The sequence below is a fragment of the Stenella coeruleoalba genome, assembly GCF_951394435.1.
Source record: "Stenella coeruleoalba genome assembly, chromosome: 20".
NCBI lineage: Eukaryota > Metazoa > Chordata > Mammalia > Artiodactyla > Delphinidae > Stenella > Stenella coeruleoalba.
The window spans coordinates 33,627,278-33,647,856 of record NC_137166.1 but is presented as its reverse complement, the minus strand read 5'-3'; the positions used below and the strand labels follow the sequence as shown (position 1 = coordinate 33,647,856).

Sequence of the window (20,579 nt, the reverse complement as noted above, 5' to 3'; positions counted from 1 at the left end):
AATAAACCATACAACCTCAAAGAGTTACAACATGTAACTGCAGTAGGCAAATTATCAAAACTGTACTTTTGGTTTAAATTTCAAAGTATGCACATGTGCTGGGGAACTCAATCCCACTGCATATTTTCATGGTTAAGTAATTTTTACATTGTATAAACGTGAGGGCGATTATGCCAAGGCCTTGCTAAGTTAAAATGATAAAAACCCAACAAAAAATAATCTGAGCCCCAAACTCCTCCTCTGAATTTAAAACGAAACATTCAAGCCCCATTATTTAATAACTAGTGATGACAGCTTAGAACACTTAATGTAATGAAGATAGGTAGACTGAATATTATTTAAAAGCATATGAGAAGACTGTTCAAGGGTCACAATAAATTTGATATTAAATTTAAAGGAGATGAAACGAAGTATATGTGGCTCCTCAGTTCTTGGCCAAGTCTCTAATCAGTTAGGATTTTGCTCGGTCCTGGATCCCTAAGAATCTGATGAAAGCTATGGATCCACTCCTCAAGCACATACAAGTAATACAAAGGTGAACACAAAATTTTCATGTCATTTTATAAGGTTCCTGGTCCCCCCAGAGGCTCATCCATGGCTACCCAAAGGACCCCAGGTTAAGAACCCTTTTACAGATATTCTGAAAAGCTTCCATTCCATTAAGAATTATTAAACATATATTTGGGGGTAGGAGAAGCAAATGAGGGGAGACACTAGATGACTATTACACTAAATGACCATTGGTCTCTAACTGACAAGAGAGTACTGGACTATTCTGATTGCAGGTCTGATCTGTTAAGGCAATTTGTAGATTCCATGAATCTTAACTGCCACGTGCTAGGCTTTACTGGACTTTTGTGTAATGGCACTTCATCATTCATAAAGCTGAATGACCTTTCTGCATACTTTTCATGTAATAATAAAAAAAAAACCTTGAACAGCCTAATGAACTGGATAAGCTAATAAATACTACATTGGGCTACTGAATTTTCCTGAGAAAAAAGTGTAGTAATGTAGAAAACTCCAAAAAGTTAAAAATACTTGTTCACTTCAATTATGATAAATCTTGACCATAGCTCAAAAACACTTAGGGGGCATACTTCTAGTCCCTCATGTCATCATAAGGAAAAGATCCAAGGAAAACTATTCACAAAAAGGAAAAAAAACTGTGAAAAAATTTCCATTAAGCAATATATAAGGTCCGAAATATGCTGAAATAAACAGTTCTAGCCTAATTTTCACCAGATGAAAAGTTGAGAAAAGTTTCCATTTCTTTGAATACAAGAGAATACAATTCAGGTTTTTCAGAGTGAAATATTATCTATACATTCAAGTTGATAGTAAAGACAGAACTAAATGGTAGTGTTATAAATTTCAACCGATCAACGTGGATGAAAAAAAAAAGAGACCAAGTAAACGTTTACTGTCTTATTTTCCTTCTGTAACTGATTAGGGTCTAGCCCTTAGGTCAGGTGAACGCTACAATGTTCAACCAGAAAAAACAAAGATAGAATAGATATTATCTAAACCAGTTAAGTTTGTAATGGTTTGGTGCAGAGCAAATTAAAAAAGAAAACACATGGTTCCTTTTCTTCGGATGACTAAAATGTAAAGTATAACTCTGAAACCAACATATATACCAAGGCTATTTAAAGATGGAAAAAACTTCAACTATAACATTAGGCATATGTATCATCTTGGTAGCTTGTAGGTTCTTTACTTGTAATTTATAAATTTCTCTCTTCTTAAAGTTGAAGAAAATATGCTAAACAAGTATAGCCGAAGTGAACACAGGGAGCAACTGACTTTCATCAAACTAGAGAATGTAATTAAACTTATTTATTTTTTATTTTTATTTTTGGCTGCGATGGGTCTTCATTGCTGCACGCAGGCTCCCTCTAGTTGTGGCGAGCAGGGGCTACTCTTCGTTGCGGTGGCTTGTTGCGGAGCACAGGCTCTAGGCGTGTAGGTTTCAGTAGTTGTGGCACGTGGGTTCAGTAGTCGTGGCTCGTGGGGTCTAGAGCACAGGCTCAGTAGTTGTGGCTCACGGGCTTAGCTGCTCTGCGGCACGTGGGATCTTCCCAGACCAGGGCTTGAACCCGTGTCTTCTGAACTGGCAGGCAGATTCTTAACCACTGCGCCACCAGGGAAGCCCCAAGAAAATGTAATTAAACTTCTGTTTAGTATTTCTAGACAAGCCAATTTATTCTGTATTAGGAAGATGTCTAGAAATAGAAAAAGAAACTACTCTAAATCAACTTCCATTAAAATACTGACTATTCAATATCTTGTTAATAACCTATAATGGAAAATAATCTGAAAAAATATATAACTGAAGCACTTTGCTGTACACCTGAAACTAATACAATATTGTTAATTATACTTTAATTTAAAAAAATCCATTTTACCTGCATTGATCTGAAATTAAAAATCAAACATCTTTTCATTTCAAAGGTTGAGAAAATATTTTATAGAATGCATGAAATTAAAAATTTTACCAAAACCCACAAAATAATAAAAGACAGCAGATGGCTTATTTTGTCTGGTTTTTTAATCACCAAGCTCAAAGATGTTTTCTAAGACAAAAAAATACAGATTTTAGGTATTAAAATAAACTTGAGAAAGATTCTGAATACCAGACGTGCAGATTTCTGCCAGGATTTTTGTACATACAGGATCCAAAAGTTTGACTCTCAATTGAATAGGTATGTTACTTTGTAGCACAGCTCAGTCTATTTCTCCAACACGAGGTAAGTAGCTAGAGTTACCTTTAGTTCTTCTATGGACTGGTAATCATTGTTCTTGATCTTTTCTTTCATGGTACTAAAATCCATTGGGTGTTTAATGATCATGGAGTAGCCGGGAGCAATAAAATCAGTCACAGGAAATGAAAAGAAAGCACTTGGGTCTTTCCTGTGAAGACAGGAAAAAGGCAATTTTATTTCTACCACAAACAAATCTACTGGTCAAGGAGCATGAGTCAGAGGAAACCCTTCAGATGTAGAATTTGTAGTAGGCTAATGCGTTTTTCACTGAAAACCGAAGTAACAATTTTAAAGACTACTAACTATTTAATAAGGTTAAGATGCTTTACATATAAATTGTACCCTTAAGACAGAGAATCTTTTAAAATATGCAGCTTAATTAATTCACAGCATCTCCAACACAGGGAAAGATGAAACAAAATAAGAAATCTAGATTAACTAACCAATATCTTGTACTCTGGAAGATTAGTACTATGTATTTTTATCAATCATAGAGGAAAAAGCAGAAACAATAACAATGAAGGCACACCTGCAATCTTCCATGTTGGTTTCTAATTAGGCTTGGACTCTTGGGCCACAGAGCTGTTGCCTCCTCACGAGTACAGCTGGCCCTCTGTATCCGTGGGTTTCTCAATGTGGATATGGAGGGCTGACTGTATTCACTGGACTGCTGTCATTTTATATAAGGGACCTGAGCATCCTTGGATTCTGGTATCTACGGGGGCTCCTGGAATCAATCCCCTGTGGATACCAAGGGATGACTATATATTTTCTTAATCAATGGATACAACTTCTATTGTGTGTGTAGCTGGGGGGGGGGTCTCAAAAAACTGACATTAAAAAGGTCCTCATAATACCCCCATACTTGAGACCCAGTGCTTTCCATCATAGGTTCTTAACTCTGGCTGTGCATGAGAATCATTAGAGGAGCTTTAAAAAAATTCCAGTGGGGTGGGAGGCTTACCCTAGACCCACTATATGAGAATCTCTTATAGGAGGGTGGTCCAGGCAATGGTTTTTCTAGGGTTGAATTTTGATATTTCCAGGACAGACAGGGTTGAGAACCACTGCTCTATAAGATTAGTTCATTAGACTGTTATTTTCCTCTGGAACTCTGGCATATCAAAGCTTTCTTACTCCAAATAATCACATCAATAAAAATGGTTATTATTAAATAAATATATTTATTATTATTTAAAAATAAGAATAGCAACAATTTAAAAGATGTATTTACCACATGCCAGGGCCAGTGGTAGGGAATTGAAGTATTTTATATCTAATCCTCACAAAAGCCATCAAGGAGGTGGTATCCTCACTTAGAGATGAGAATACTGAGGCTCAGAGGTCAAATGATTTGTTCTAGGTCATAAATCTGATAAAATACAGAGATGGAATCTGAATTTAGGTGTGTGTGAATCTGCCTTTGTTCTTCCCAGCAGGACGCCTAAGCAGTGAGATTAAAAAGTACCGAGAATAAGCAAAAAAGTCCAGTCTGGAACTTATACATCCAAATGCATATTATCCATGAAAGCTACTGTGAATAACACCATGAAGCATCTCTGGAGGGCCTCTTCAGAGCAAATTATCTATACCTCCTAAAATCAGTCACTTTAATACAGAGTCCCACTTGGTTTGACCAAAAATGCTATTATTAAACTTGGTCAACTATATTCTTTACCAGCATTTGAGCCTCAAGGATGAAGAATCACTGAGGCTATTCCAAAAAAATGTGGCTCTGGATTCTAATTCCCAAAATGTCCTGAGCAATGTGAACATCCTTAGACTAAGAGAGACCCTGATAAGTAGATTTCTTTTAAGGAGACGTCATTACCCTACATTCCGGTCTTACGTTGTAAGAAACAAAATTAAAAGGTAGCCAAAATGCTTTATAGTCATACATTCTAATTGAGTTGGAATGCTTAATACTTACCTGTTCACTCCTTTGGGACAAGTAATGAATGATTTACTCAAGTGTAAAGACTTGAGATGTAAGTATCTCAATTGTTCTGTAACACCAAAGAGGAAGAGAGACCACTAATTTCTGATTTTCACTGCAAAGCTGAATTGGTGTTGAATACAGATAGCAGTAGAGGCTTTACCTTAAAAAATTATTTATGATATGTTCTGGGGTTGACATACAAGGCCAACATGGTAAGAAGAAAACTCACTGTGAGAATGCATGCCCTATACCCATGAATCCTCTGCCAATAATGTAAATGTCTTTGAGCTGAGAATTCAAATTCTGAGTAAAGAGAGGTATCAAAACAAATATTTTAATGAAGATCATGTTATTCTTTTCTAAGAACTTATCATTAGTGTTATCAAGATACTGTAATTTTTAGAACAAATTTCTGCATTTAAGAGAGGGTCACAAATCTTATTTATGGCATTTTGTCTCTTCTCCCAGACTTGGGAATTGCTGAATATTGACAGCAGTGATAAGCACTGCACAAACATACAGAAGGTGTGGTTATGCACCAGCACATGGAAATATCTATATTGTTTAATCCTGGTTTAAAGCTTTAACATCAGAAGTTACTTTAGATTAAGGAGAAATTTTCCATTAAGAGTATTAAGTAACACTCTTCAAGCTGCCATTTAAAACAAACCAAATGAGAACATCTAGAAGTCAGCCTCTTGGAGTACTTCTATTGCCAGGCAAAATATTTATCATCCACTTTAAAATCAAGTACATTTGGATACAGGCCATAAAATATGGCTTTAACAAATAATAATAATAAAAAGACGTGGTTTGGATCCTGTATTTCCCATTTCAATTTCCATGTTATAAAAATGTTGGAAAAAACATTCACCTCTGCAGTTGTCTCATCAGTTGATTCAAAGCTTCTTGAAGGGGTGTCTGTTCTACTTCTAAAGTAAAGAAGAAAGGAACAGTGTTTTAAAAAGGAAGATTCTAGAGAGTATTGTTTAGCTTATTTTCTTTCTATATATGACTTATCTCATACCCATCATTAAACATCTCAGAGAAATTCCATTTATCTTTCAAATATGGTAAAGTATGAGAATATCAAGTTTAAAACTGAAGCTAATTTAAAGCTCTTAAGCAGTGATATAAATAAGAAAACTTAAAAGAAAATTTAATTTAACAGCTTTTAAACTTTAACTTAAAAGCTAAAAACCCAGTCACTTTCCCTGGCTACCATCTTTAAAATAATTTCAGCCTCCTCATTCAGAACAGTTAATTCAGAGTTATTCCAACCTTCTTGTTTGGCTAAAGAGCTTGCAAGAGGCTTCTCAGGAGGCAAGTCTAATCCTACAGGGGCCTGACACTGGAGGTCTTTTTCTGCCTCATTGTCCACGCGGTCCCGATCTCGCTTCTTTTTATCTTCCTAAATGGAACAAAGGGAGATAATTTAGAAATACTCCAGAATCAATACCTCTAAAACAAATCATTTTAATTTCAGTGGAAAAAAAGAAGACACCACTGAAAAGATTATTAATAATGAAATCTTAATGTATTTTACTGCCATCTGCTGGAAAATGAGAGAATAATATGTTCATAAAGGGGGGAAAAAAAGTGCTTCTATATGGTAGAAACAACCAATTAGAAAAATAATACTATTCACAAAAGCAAGATAATATACCCAGGAGTAAATCTAATAAAAGATGAGCAATACCTTTTAGGAAAAATCATGAAACATTACTGAAAGGCCACTGTGGAAGAGCTGAATAAAGGAGATATACCATGTTCATGAACTGAAAGATAGTCAATTTGCTCCAAAGTAATCTATAAATAAAATGTAATGCCTGGGGCTTCCCTGGTGGTGCAGTGGTTGAGAATCTGCCTGCCAATGCAGGGGACACGGGTTCGAGCCCTGGTATGGGAAGATCCCACATGCCGCGGAGCGGCTAGGCCCATGAGCCACAACTACTGAGTCTGTGCGTCTGGAGCTTGTGCTGCACAACAAGAGAGGCCACGACAGTAAGAGGCCTGTGCACCACGATGAAGAGTGACCCCCGCTCACCGCAACTAGAGAAAGACCCAACAAATAAATAAATAAATAAATAAAATTAAAAAAAAAATGTAATGCCTATCAAAATTGTAAGACAGGATTTTTCATGAAATTTGATAAGCCAATTGTATAATCTATCTTGAAGAGTGAGTCATCAAGAATAGAACAGTTTTGAAAAAGGTCACAATAAAATGTCTTATCAGATATTAAGTATTTGTATAAAATGATAATTAAGACAACGTGGGTCTGACACAGGGACAAACGGACCTATAGAACGTATCATAGAGCCCAGAAACAGACCCATGCACATAGAAAAGTCTTTGATGTATCACAGATTGGCATTATAAATCAATGACAAAAGGGTAGTGCTGGGACAACTGGTTATCTACATTTAAAAAGAATATGAAATTAGATCTCCACCTCATACCACGTGTAAAAGTAAATTTCAGATAAATTAAAGACTTAATTTTAAAACTTGAGATAAAGTAAAAGAATCTTTATGACTCAAGAGGAGGGATTTTCTTATCTATAAAGCTAAAAGACTAGCCTATTGACTGAGAAACACAAATAACTCAAAGTATTAGCAAAGATTACATAAAGAGCACCTACAGATTCATGTAAAAAGGTAAATAACCCAATAGAAAATGGGTAACGGGTATCATAAGTAATTCCCAGAAAAAAAACTGGAAATGTTAAGAAACATGAAAACTAGCTTCAGGCTTCCTGGAACTCTGGGAATTATGAATTTAAAAACTGGAAGGCATTTCACATCTCTATGATTGGTAAAAATTAAAATGTCTAAAAATGTCAAGTTTTGATGAAAATGTGGAGAAATGGGGCTCTCATACCTTGCAGATGGGTGAGTAAATAGGTACAACCATTAGGAGAACAATAAACAATATCTAATGAAGCTGAAGCTACCTTTATCCTACTTCTCAGCTATTCTACTCCTGGGCATATACCCTAGAGAAACTTCCTTTCACAAGTGTACATGTAGACATGTGCAAGTTTATTACAGGACTCTGTGAAATAGTAAAAAATTGGGAACAACCTACTAAAAGGAATATGGATTAATAAATTATGGCATATTTACATAGCAAGTAAAATTAATAGTCTAAAGTTACACTGTATCAGCATGTATTATATTCAGAAACAATTTCTGGAGGAAAAAGTTGAGAATTATTACAAGATTAGTTATGCAAGTTTTGAAAATATATTAGTGTATTTTACAAATGTATGCAGAAGGAGTAAAATTCTAAGAACAAGTTTTCATGTGATGCACACCAAATTCATGGTCCTCTGTAGGGAATGAGGAAGAGGAATGGATTCTGGCAGGGTACACAGAAAGTTTCATCTGTGTCTGTACTCTAATTTCTTAAAAAAAACAAAACCCAAAAATACGAGCAAAAGGCAAAATGTTACGATTTGTTAAAGCTGAATGGTTGGTATCCAGGTGGTAGTTTTTGTTTTTTTAATTCTCTGTTCTTTGAATTTTAAAAATTAAATTTTATAGTAAAATTGTCCCAAAATGTCTATTTTATGCTCAAGATTCTCAATAGGATCTTAATTTTCTTGGCCCATGTCCAAATTTCTTGTTCTAGTATCTAGAGCAGTGGTTCTCAAAGTGTGGTTCCCAGACCAGCAACATCAGCATCATCTGGGGAATTGCTAGAAATGCAAACTCTGAGGTCTCATTATGGTTCTCAAGCTTCAGTGTGCATCAGAATCACCTGAAGGTCTTGTTAAAACACCAATGACGGGCATCCCTGGTGGCGCAGTGGTTGAGAGTCCACCTGCCGATGCAGGGGACACGGGTTCATGCCCGGGTCCGGGAAGATCCCACATGCCGTGGAGCGGCTGGGCCCGTGAGCCATGGCCACTGAGCCTGCGCGTCTGGAGCCTGTGCTCCGCAACGGGAGAGGCCACAACAGTGAGAGGTCCTTGTACCACCAAAAAACAAACAAACAAAACACCAATGACTAGGCCCTGTCCCCAGAATTACCGATCCAGTAGGTCTAAAGTAGAGCCTCTGAATCTGCATTACTAACAAGTTTCTAGGCTATGTGGGTGCTGGCGATGCAGTGATCACACTTTGAGTATCACTGATACAGAACTTCACATTCGATTCTCAGAGCCCAAAGCATCTAATACAGAATATATGACTGACTGAAGCTCCAGAGAACAATGTTATAAACTGTACTCATTGTGCACTTGATGTCAGTTTCCATTAAGTTGACTGCTATCTTTTTTATGGCCTCATATTTTGGAGCAGCAATTTTTTTTTTTTTTTTTTTTTTTTTTTGCAGTACGCGGGCCTCTCACTGTTGTGGCCTCTCCCATTGCGGAGCACAGGCTCCGGACGCGCAGGCTCAGCGGCCATGGCTCATGGGCCCAGCCGCTCCGCGGCATGTGGGGTCTTCCCGGACCGGGGCATGAACCCATGTCCCCTGCATCGGCAGGCGGACTCTCAACCACTGCGCCACCAGGGAAGCCCTGAGCAGCAAATTTTTGACTCAGGAAAGTTTTGTATCTTTTCCCCAGAAAAACTAGTATGAATCTTTTATAGGTTGGCAGGTTTAGAACAACTGTTCAATGGAAAAAAGACCCTCAGAGACAAGATCTCTTCCTATTAAACATAAATTGTGGATAGAGGACAGCCTGAAAAGGCAGTAAGCACTCTCCTAGGTGGAAAGAACTAAGGCCATAGTACAAGAAGTCTGGAGTAGGGGCTGGCAAACTTTTTTTTTTTTTGGTGAACAGCCAGGTAGCATAATTTATGCTTTGTGGTCCATAATGTCTGTCGCAACTACTAACCTTTGCTGGTATAGCAAGAAAGCAGCCACAGACAATATGTAAATGAATGGGTGTGGCTATGTTCTAATAAAACTTTATTTACACAATCAGGTGGTGCTTGCTCTAGTTTGCTGACACATGGTCTAGAGGCTCAAGTTCTTGCTCTAGCTTCATCCTTAACACACTCTGACCTTCTCAGGCACTCATTTACTCTCACTAGGCCTCTTTATCACCTGCAAGATACAGATTCAACTGTTGATTCTTATTTTAGAGTTTATGAGATGGTGAAATGTCCATGAAACAGAAAAGCTGAAAAAGTACCAAGGGAAGGTATAATGTGTCTCTGTACTACCCCTATCTGGTAACTTTATCTAGTTAGACTGGTCTACAGTGACCACTTTACTATTTGGTACGGCAAGAGAATACTGCCTTCTGGGCCAGAGTCCAAAAGAAAAAAAGAATATAAAAAACATATACTTGGAAACTACCCTAAAGTGAAAGGAGATATTGTAACATGTTATTGCCAGACTAGATATTAGGAGATCTAGCTTCTAATTTACCAGAATGTAAACCTGAACAAGTTATTCCACTGTTTTAGTCTGTTTCACCTGTAAAACAAGAGGCTCTGATCTCTACAGTTCTCTCTCCACCTAACATTCTGATTCCTACCTTCCAATTTTTTTTTTATGATTTCAAAATACTATAGAACCCTACTGTTAACGCCACTTGTAATAGATACGTAAAACCGGAAGTTAACACAGTTCTGGTTAAGAGCGGTTTATTTTTCTAATTACATAGAGAAAACTGAACAAAAATACTAAAGCCATTTAACTTCAGGTAGGAGGGTTTATAATTTCAGTTTATAAAATGGGTTCAAATTCTGGCTTTGCCACTTATTAGCTATGAGATCATGGATCAAGTGCATAATTTTTGTGGGGGGACTAATTTCCTCATCCCTAAAATAGACACAACAATACCTACCTCAGAAGAGTGTTTTGAGGATTAAAGAAGATAGTGTATCTGAATGTTTAGCACAGTGCCTACCTAGCACATGGTGAATACTCATTCATTCATGCATTCAATAAATAAATGAGGTTCTACTGTGTGGATATTTACTGGTGGATAAACAAACACAGTCCTGCCCTTAGGAAGCCAACAGTGTAAAAAGCCACAGACATCAAACAACTTAGTAAAAGAAACCCAAACAGATTTCAAGGAGAGGATAACTGTTGGGTGAATCTAATTTAGACTGGAGAAGTAAGGGAAGGCTTCTATGAAGAAGTAACATCTGAGTTGAGATCTGAAGGAGAGAAAATTTAGCCAGGTTGAGGGTGGGAACAGAATTCTAGGGAGAGTAAATATCCTGTGTGTATGAAGGTCTGAGGCAGGAGAGAAAAACAGTGGCTATTTCCATAACTACAAACACATTGCATTTATGTCAGACTAGATTCTAATTTATCCATGACTCAACGGCAAGTTATTTTATTAATTCATAACACCTCTGAAGTAAATCTTTGCTCATATTATTAATATTATAACACTCATTGCATGTCATAGACACATTTGCCTCTTTCTGGAGTTCCTGGTGGGCAGAGGCCCAAGTCTTATTCAGCTCTGTACCCCCAAGCTCAATAATACCTAATACATAATATTTGTAGAATTAATTAATCACAAGAGACAGCGTGAAACGGTAACGTGAAAGCATGAGAAGTAACAGCTGAAGTTCTAGGTACTATCCTTCACATTGGTCACTTTTGTAGGAGAGATATATATACATAGGTATCTATGTCTATATTCAAATAATGCTTCCAGTGTACAAAACAATTTCAGAACTTTGCTTTGTTTTAACAGCTGATTTTAGAATTCAAATGAAAATATCAGTTTTATTACTTTGAAGCTACACCTCATCTTTGGCCCTCCGTTGCATCTGCCACATAATTTAGCTCTTACCTCTATGATGCTTTCCCCTACTTCCCCAAGGCATAATGAGAAACACTTTCCTCTGGACTCCCAGAACACTTTATTCATACCTCTATTAGAACTTGCCAGGCCATGAAGTTTATTTATCCTTTTGTGTCTGATTTCCCAGCCCAACTTTGAGCTCCTGCAGAGTAGGAACTATATTTTATTTATCATTTGAGTCCAGTGCATCATAGGTTTCTGGTAGATATTTGCTGAATAAACAAACCAATAAATAATCCTTCTATCAGAGGACCAACACTACTCTTATGCCCTTAGTCAGAGTCCTTTCTTCTCTGGGAAGATCTTCTGTGATTAAGAGGACCACCTCAGAGGGCTTCCCTGGTAGCACAGTGGTTGAGAATCCGCCTGTCAAGGCAGAGGACACGGGTTCGAGCCCTGGTCCGCGAAGATCCCACATGCCGTGGAGCAACTAAGCCTGTGCGCCACAGCTACTGAGCCTGCGCTCTAGAGCCCGCAAGCCACAACTACTGAAGCCCGTGAGCCTAGAGCTGTGCCAGCAACAAGAGAAGCCACCGCAGTGAGAAGCCTGCACACCACAATGAAGAGTAGCCCTTGCTTGCTGCAACTAGAGAAAGTCCGCGCGCAGCAATGAAGACGCAATGCAGCCAAATAAATAAATAAATAAATTTATTAAAAAAAAAAAAAGAAAGAGGACCACCTCAGGAGGGAACAGCAAAATGGGAAAAAGCAGAGAGGATTTTCTGCCAGCCCAAATAAGCCATAGCAGCCCTGAGACCTTGGGTATGGCAGATTCATACAAAAGAAGTCAATGAATTGTGTTTTGAGAGAATTCCCACTTTGCTCAACAATTACAGTCATTCATTTCTCCTCTCTAGTTGTAAGCTACTTTACAGTTAACTCAGCAACAAAATGAGATACTAATAGTACCTACCCCATAAAGCTATTATTAAAATAGTAAATATAAAGAAGCCAGAACAATGCCTAGCATATAGTAAACACTCAAATGTTAGTTTTTATGAGTATGTATGCCCCTTGGGACCTAGTGTAGTGTTTAATAAAAATGGGAATTTATTGTATATGAATAAGTTTTAAATTTTCATTAGAAGTCTTACTTATATTGGGACTTCCCTGGTGTCCAGTGGTTAAGACACCACGCTTCCACTGTAGGGGACGTGGGTTCGATCCCTGGTCGGGGAACTAAGATCCCACATTCCACATGCCGCCTGGCGCGGCCGAAAAAAGTAAATAAATAAAAAATTTTAAAGTTTTACTTAATTTGAAAAGATATATGCACTCCTATGTTCAGTGCAGCATTATTTATAATAGTCAGGATATGGAAACAATCTGAGTGCCTATCAATGGACGAATGGAAAAAAGGATGCATATATACACACACACGTGTGTGTATATATACATATGTATACATACATGATGAAATATTACCCAGCCATAAAAAAAGACGAAATTTTGCCATTTGCAACAACATGGACGGACCTTGAGGATATTATGCTAAGTGAACAAGTCAGACGGAGAAAGACAAATATTGTTATGATTCCACCCATATGTGGAATATAAAAAACAAACAAGAAAACAAAATAAATGAACAAATCAAACAAAAAAACCCTGAACACATAGATACAAAGCACAGAGTAGTGGTTACCAGAGGGGAACGGGAGGAGGGTGAAATGGGTAAAAAGAATCAACTGTATGGTGATGGATGGAAACTAAATTTTTGGTGGTGGGCATGTTGTACTGTATACAAAAGTAGAAATATAATGCTGTTCACGTGAAACTGATATAATGTTATAAACTAATGTTACATCAATAAAAAATAAATTAAAACAAAATTTTACTTAACTCTAGCATTGTGAATAATATCCTATATATTTAATGCTCATGATTTTAAAAAATTTAAAGAAAAACACCTGTCATTTTATTCTGATAACATCCCTAGCAACGGGACTAGCCTAACTTCTTTGAGCATCTAAACCTGAGGCTGACTCGCAAAGCTGTTAAGACAGAATTCGGGTTAGGATTATGCTTTTCTGAAGAACAAGTCTGAGTTTCAATGAAAGAATTTAGACCTCTCATCTGAACTACTTCAATAAAAAGCCTTCTAAGTAGGTCTCCTTACACCCAGTCTCTACTCTCTTCATCTGCTAGATACTGTTAACAGATTACCGTTACTAAGGCTCAACATTTTATCATTCTTCCACTCAGAAAGTTTTTGACTCTCTACTGCTTATACATTCAAGTTCAAACTCCCTACTGTGCCATCTCAACTGCCTCTCAGATCTTATCCCATACTCCTCTTCACGTATTCTGTGCTTCAAAAACAGAACTACTTTATGTCCCTTGTACACACCCTCAGATCTACCCACTTTTATGCTATTGTTCTTAGTTCTCCACATGGTGTGCAAGCTTCCTTACTTCTGCAGTAATGTACCATTCTGTTCAGGTATCAGCTTCTCAAGTCAGCATATAAATGAAAAGTGGGTTGTCAGGTTACCTCTGAAAATATCTGAAGTAGCCCATAAAGTATAATACTCATGGCTTTATACATATGATCCTTTATGTTTAATAGTATGATATGAAAAGAATATTTCTACTATACTACAGTAATAGCTCAGAATACATAGTTGACCCCATGTTGACTGTAGTGTTAACATCACTGTACCCTGATTTCTAAAGACTAGAGTTATGCCAGCAGGCAAATTCTTTGCCAACTGCTTGGCATTCAAATGTTTAAAAGAAAAAAAGCCAACACACTTCGGTGTTGTGCAGATTATGGTCTGATTAAAACTAAAGCATGGGGACTTCCCTGGCAGTCCAGTGGTTAAGACATCACCTTCCAATGCAGGGCGTACGGGTTCGATCCCTGGTTAGGGAGCTAAGATCCCACATGCCTCGTGGCCAAAAAAACAAAACATAAAACAGAAGCAATATTGTAAAAAATTCAATAAAGACGTTAAAAAATGGTCCACATCAAAAAAATCTTAAAAAAACAAAAAACAACCCCCCCCCCCCCCAAAAAAAACAAAAAACTAAAGCATGGTGTGCTTTTAATGCTATGGTTGGTATTAAATACCACTGCTCTACAGGGAGAAACAATACTGATACTATCTGTTGGGGCATTTTAAACTAGTATAATCAGAGCCTTCCTACTCAAAAGAAGAATATTACTTAACTTTATATGACATCTTTGAGAAATTACAGGGTTTTGTGTTGTAAACATCTGTGCTTTCCTAAAACTTTATCTTCTCCTTATTTTCCTAAGTAAAAGATTCCTGATTTTTATTAGGATTTAATGCCCCCAACCCTTTCCCTAAACTAAAAGACATTTCCCAGCCTCCCTAGCAGCAAGGGTGGCTAAGTGATTAAGTTCTCGCTAATGAAATATAAGCAGAAGTTATGAATGCCTTTTAGAAAAACACTTTAAAAGGGAAAGGGCATGTTTTATCTTTTTCTTGTGCCCTTCCCCCTTCCTGCTACATGAACTAACAGAAGAGTCACCAGTCCCTCAGAACCACACATACTCTAGCCTCTTTCAGGCCCACAGGTGTCACATGGCTGACTTTCCCCAAGAAAAGACCAGAAGCAACTGCTGTTCCTAAAACTCTCTGGAGATCCAGAGTACAGCTCAGAGAAAGGTGTCCTTCTGAAGTCTCCCTAGCAAAGGAACCCCTCTTCCCCCTCCCCAGTCCAGCCTGGAGAAAAGGGATAACCCAAACAGGCTCTACAGAACCAGTGACACCCCAGAAGTATCCCACAGTCCCTAGCCCTGAGTCCTGGGGAAGTGGGACCTTGGGCAAATTCACTTCAATTCTGAGTTTCCACTTTACCTTCTGTACAATGGAAATCATCCACCTCCCTGCCCTACTTTGGGTGTTATTTCCAAATGAAACTGTGGATAAGAAAGCATGTTAATTTGCAATGAAATAAAAATATATAGGTGGCTAATGATACTTAGAGCCACCGTCAAGAAAGGGCAGAGGGGGAGACTTCCAGGAACCTATCCTGAAGATATCCTTATAAAAGTATACAAAGCGATGTGAACAATGAGGTTCAATGCAGCATTATTTGTAACATTCAAAAGTTATATAAAATAAAATATGGTACAGTAATATAACCAAATACAATGTAGTTAATAAAAAGATGAGATAATTGATAAAACAAGAAATGAGGAGTATGAGTATATCAGCTGGCATAATGGTAGAAACTGCCAGAACTAAACCCAGAAGTGGTTAAAAGGGGTTCAACTTCCAGTTAAACGAGATGATGGTGGGAAAAAAGAGTACAGAAGAGATGACAGTGGGTGAAAGATATCAACACACTTGGGAGATGAAAGGCAAGTGGAGGAGTCTGCAGATCAGAGAAAGCAAGATACCTCCTGCATGCAAGGAGGGAGACACCGCTGAGAAAAGTTCTAACCCCAGAAACCTGGAAAAGCACAAAACTTTGGCGGCTCCCAATCAAAATGATCAGGTCTCTGTTTAGTGATGCCCACAGTGAAGTCCATCAGCTGACAAACTTTGTCTAGGCACAAAGCATATAATCAGCCTTTTTGTGCTTCACATTTAAATACAAATAGATTACAAACACTCAACAGATAACTAAATGATGCTTTTAACACAAAAGGAAGAGACCAAATAAAATGAAGAACTTGAGGGGAAATAGAGACAGTGCAAGGAGCAAAAAAAAACTTAGAAGAAAAATATCAAAAAAACTCATCAATTAATATTTCAGAGAAATAAAAGATCCTGCATGTAAAAACAAGAACAGGATGTTATTAAAACAAGGACAGTTAGAAAACATGAAAAAGTTCTTGGAAATTCAAAATACAAGGTCTGAAATAAAATTCAAGAGCAGAGCCAGAAGACAAAGTTTAGGAACTCTCTTTGAAGGAAGAACACAAAAAACAAAGAGGAAAAAGAGGAGAAAAAAACGTAAGAAAATTAGAGAATCAGTCCAGAAGTCCAACATCTAAATGGCAGGGGTTCTAGAAAGAGAGAAGAGAGAGAACGGAGGGAAGGAAGCTATCACAGAAATACTTCAAGCAAACATCTCAGACCTGAAGGCAAGAATATCCATTGTGCAACAGACTACTGAAGATAAAGGGGAAGATTCTAAGCATTTTGAGAGAGCACATACTGGTCATGTACAAAGGACTAAGAATCAGAAGGCAACAGACTTCTCAACAGCAAATCTAGAAGCCAGAAAACAACACGCAATGCTTTCAAAATTCTTGGAGAAAATAATTTCCAATTTGGAGTTCCATGCTGAGTCAAACCATCAATCTACATGAGGAGAGTATATGGGAGTAAAATAAAGATGTTCAAACATGTAAGAACTTACAAAAATCTACCTCCTATGAATGCTTTCTTAGGAAGTTCGTAGAGTTAAGACTCCACCAGAACAAAGGAGTAAATCAAGAAGAAGACATGGGATCCAGAAAGAATGCAAAGGAGGCCTAGAGAACAACTAGTCCAGATTAGAGCAGGAAGGGACAGAGGGCTGCAAGATGGATGTTTCCAAAAAAGGGGAAGTGTCTGACCATGTGAAAAACAGAAATCAGATGGGTTTTACAAATCTGTTAGAAGTTTGGGAAGAATTAGTACATGATAACTAAACAAATGAAAGCAATTAATTAACTGGTCAAGATCAGATCTGTATTTGTATATTCCATTTGTCTCCAGTGAACAATAATTAGAAATAAACACTGAATATTGAGCTGTATCTACACTGGGAGAATGCAGGAAGGGAAATTGGGGGCGTGGAGCAATATAAGGATGCTAATTTAAATTCTCATCTTTTGCAACATGATGTCAGTAAAAGATGTACACATAAATCAGTAAACAGCAATATAAACCTACATTTAGAAATGGAGATAAACATCCAAAGAAAAAAAAGTTTGGGAAGTAAAACTCCAGGATGGAGCAGGACACCGCTTTTATGTTAAAAGCCTTGTAGTACTCTTGACATTTTTAATATAATTTTTTTCAATTGGAGTATAACTGCTTTACAATGCTGTGTTAGTTTCTGCTGTACAACGAAGTGACTCAGCTATATGTATACATATATCCCCTCCCTCCCCCCTCCCCCCCATCTAGGTCACCACAGAGCAACGAGCTGAGCTCCCTGTACCGCAGGTTCCCACTAGCTATCTATTTCACACATGGTAGTGTATTTATGTCAAACCTACTCATGAATTACCTTACTCCTAACAGTAAATAATTTTAAGAAAACGAAACAAAACTGGTTACCTCTGAAGAGGAAGATTAAATGAGGTACCTGAGTGAGCAAAACTTTTTCCCTTCCATTTTGTTCACTTCTGTATTACTTGAATTTCTTTTAAAAAAAAATCATAGGCATATATGGCTTTTATAGTTTAGGGAATAAAAAATTAGACAGTTCTATATATTGTCACAATCTAGACAAAGGCAATAAACACTGGGGCAGAAAGGCATATAATTAAGAAATTCCAAAAAGAGAATCTCTAAGATTTAGTGACTTACCCATGTGTTTCATCACACGGACTAGAACATTTCTGTTGTGTATATAAATATTAAAAAATTATAAAACTAAACCTACAGAAATCTAGCTTCAAGATCCAGTAACTGATTAAACAAGTCACTTCGTGACAGGTTAAATTTGGGAAGTGCCGAAGAAGCCTAGGACAATTCCAGGTATGTATGTGATCATCCTTGGAAGGAAAGTTAATTATTATTACTATTTATATAAAGATGGCAGCTACTTTCTTTTTTACGTTCTATTAGCTGCAAATGGTTAAGAAAATGCTTACTTTCATCACTGGTGTCATATCCCTTAAAGGTCTCTGATCAAATTATCTCATCAATAGACTCAAACTTTGTTCTAAAATATGAAAGTTGTTCATTATGTATTTGGAATTATAGTATTTATTTCAGAACAAAACTTGAATCCCAATAGATCCCATTTACTTTTTTTTTTTTTTTTTTTGCGGTACGCGGGCCTCTCACTGTTGTGGCCTCTCCTGTCGCAGAGCACTGGCTCTGGATGCGCAGGCTCCGCGGCCTGTGGGATCTTCCCGGACCGGGGCACGAACCCGTGTCCCCTGCATCGGCAGGTGGACTCCCAACCACTGCGCCACCAGGGAAGCCCCCCATTTACTTTTGAAATGACTATTTTCCACAAACCTCGAACACTGAGGCTTTCTTGAGCATGACTTTTACCTTTCCTAGATGGTAGGAAGCAGCTCCTGAAAATCAGGACTTAGCTGCTCACTCACCTGATGTGTGAGTACAACTAAGACTATAATTAAAGACAGAGCTGTTGAAACTCAGATGATTCATGTTTCTATTCTGCCCTGCTCCTGCTCAAGACAAGTCCGATTTTACAAGCGTTTCAGCATCTCACTAGACACAAAGAAAATAAAGCAAGGTTGACAGCGGGAGGCGGCAACCCTCAGAAACTGGTACCACCTGCAGAGCTGAAGCAACGCAACGACCTTTACCTTTATTCGTCTCCGTTTTCTCCCCTTTTCCTCCCCTGGAACCTGTTTCTCTCCTTTCTTTCTCTTTTTCCGCTTTCGGTCCTTGTGTTTGTCGTGATCGTTTTTGTCTTCTAAGAGGGTGGAGTCGTGCCCGGAGCTGCCCGTGGAGAGTTCGGTGACTTCGTTCCCTCCCACTTTGAGGACCAGCTTCAAAGGCTTCTCTACATACTCTTAAATGAAAGGAAAGGGCTTCAATTAAAGGAGGCACTCGCGGGGCAGTATCCACAACGAAGAGTGACCGCTGGACGGGAGAGAAGGAGGCGCACAGGCCGAGGCGGCCCGGGGAACGCAGTGGGCGCCCCACGAAGCACCTGTTGAATGACGGGCACTCGCCGAGTGGACGCCCCGAACGTTCCCGGGCCGCCTCACACCCCTCAACAAGAGACCCGCCCGGACCGGGGGTCCCGGGTTCGAATGCCGCCCTAGCCTGGGGTATGCGCGGCTCAGACGGGTCGCGTCCCCTTCGCGGGTCCGGTCCTGCCCGCGGGAGGCGTGGCCCCCGGCCCGCCTCGGACGCTCGAGGGTAGTCTCGAAGGCACGAAAACCCCACCGAGCCGCCGCGGGCTCGCCACCCTCCACCGCGGCCCACTCCTTACCCTCGTAGAGGTGTTTGTCCGACTTGTGCTTCTTGTGCTTCTTGCCCATGTCCGACCGGGCCCCGGTGCCCGCCCCCCGCGCCAGGCCCAGGCCGTGCGGCGCCGCTTCCGGTCCGGGCCAGGCGAGCGGAGGGCGGGAGCGGGGCCCACGAGACCCCGCGCCTCGAGGCAGGGGTACGGCGTGCGCCGAACGGCGCGAGGCCTCGCACGAAGAGACCCAGCAGCGGCCGAGCGCGCGAGACCCAGCCGGAGCCCGAGAGCGGCTGCGGGTCGGCGAGCGGCCGGCGGAGGCGGGAGAGAGGGCCTGCCGCGCGCGCAGAGAGCGGCCGGCTGCGCGTGGCGGCCCCTGGCGGCTGGAGGTAGCGCTGCAGGCTGCGGCCCGGGGGCGGAGTCCGGCCCGGGGGCGGGGCCAGGGTGGGATCCACCACTCAGAAACTCTCTTTTCTCCGTCACTCTCCCTTCCTTCATCTTCATCTCTCTCTCTTCCTTGCCTCCCTTGATGCCTTCCCTCCCTCCCTCCCTCCTCCTCGCCCCCTCCTTCCTTTTTCTTTTCATCACCCTTCCTCCTTTCCTGAATCCTCCCTTTTATCCCACATTCCCTAGCTTCTATCTTCCCTTTAACATTATTTGTTGAACCCTGTACTGGATACCAGATCCAGCAAATCCAGCACCTTGGTAACTGAAGGATTGTAACTTAAAAAACAACAACAACAGAAAACTTATGTGATGATATGTAAAGGCCTCCAAGACCTTAATTAAAACAACATCAACAAAGTATGGAGCAGAGTGTATTTGGTAAGATGCATGTATGGAAATAAATGTTGTCATCTGGATTAAAAGGCTGTGATGGATACACAAGAACTGTTAACAGTGGTTATCTCAGGTGAATAGGACTGGAGGTGGAATGGATTGGTTTAGTTTATGCTTCTCTGTACGGTTTGAAAAGTTTCTCATGTGCATGTTTAATTTTTTTGAA

General features: G+C 39.3%; 1 protein-coding gene across 2 annotated transcripts in view; it reads right to left on the bottom strand.

The window, feature by feature from the left end:
• BRD7 (bromodomain containing 7) overlaps positions 1–19,881 on the bottom strand; it is a 39,925-nt gene extending 20,044 nt beyond the window's left edge. For both annotated transcript variants that reach the window (XM_079906799.1, XM_079906800.1), the window contains exons 1-5: positions 19,604–19,881; positions 18,969–19,177; positions 5,986–6,115; positions 5,579–5,636; positions 2,769–2,913 (exon numbers count right to left, since the gene is read on the bottom strand). In XM_079906799.1, the coding sequence (XP_079762925.1) occupies positions 2,769–2,913; positions 5,579–5,636; positions 5,986–6,115; positions 18,969–19,177; positions 19,604–19,652 (591 nt within the window). In that variant the 5' untranslated portion in view covers positions 19,653–19,881. The remainder of the gene's footprint in view (positions 1–2,768; positions 2,914–5,578; positions 5,637–5,985; positions 6,116–18,968; positions 19,178–19,603) is intronic.
• Positions 19,882–20,579: the final 698 nt, after the last annotated feature.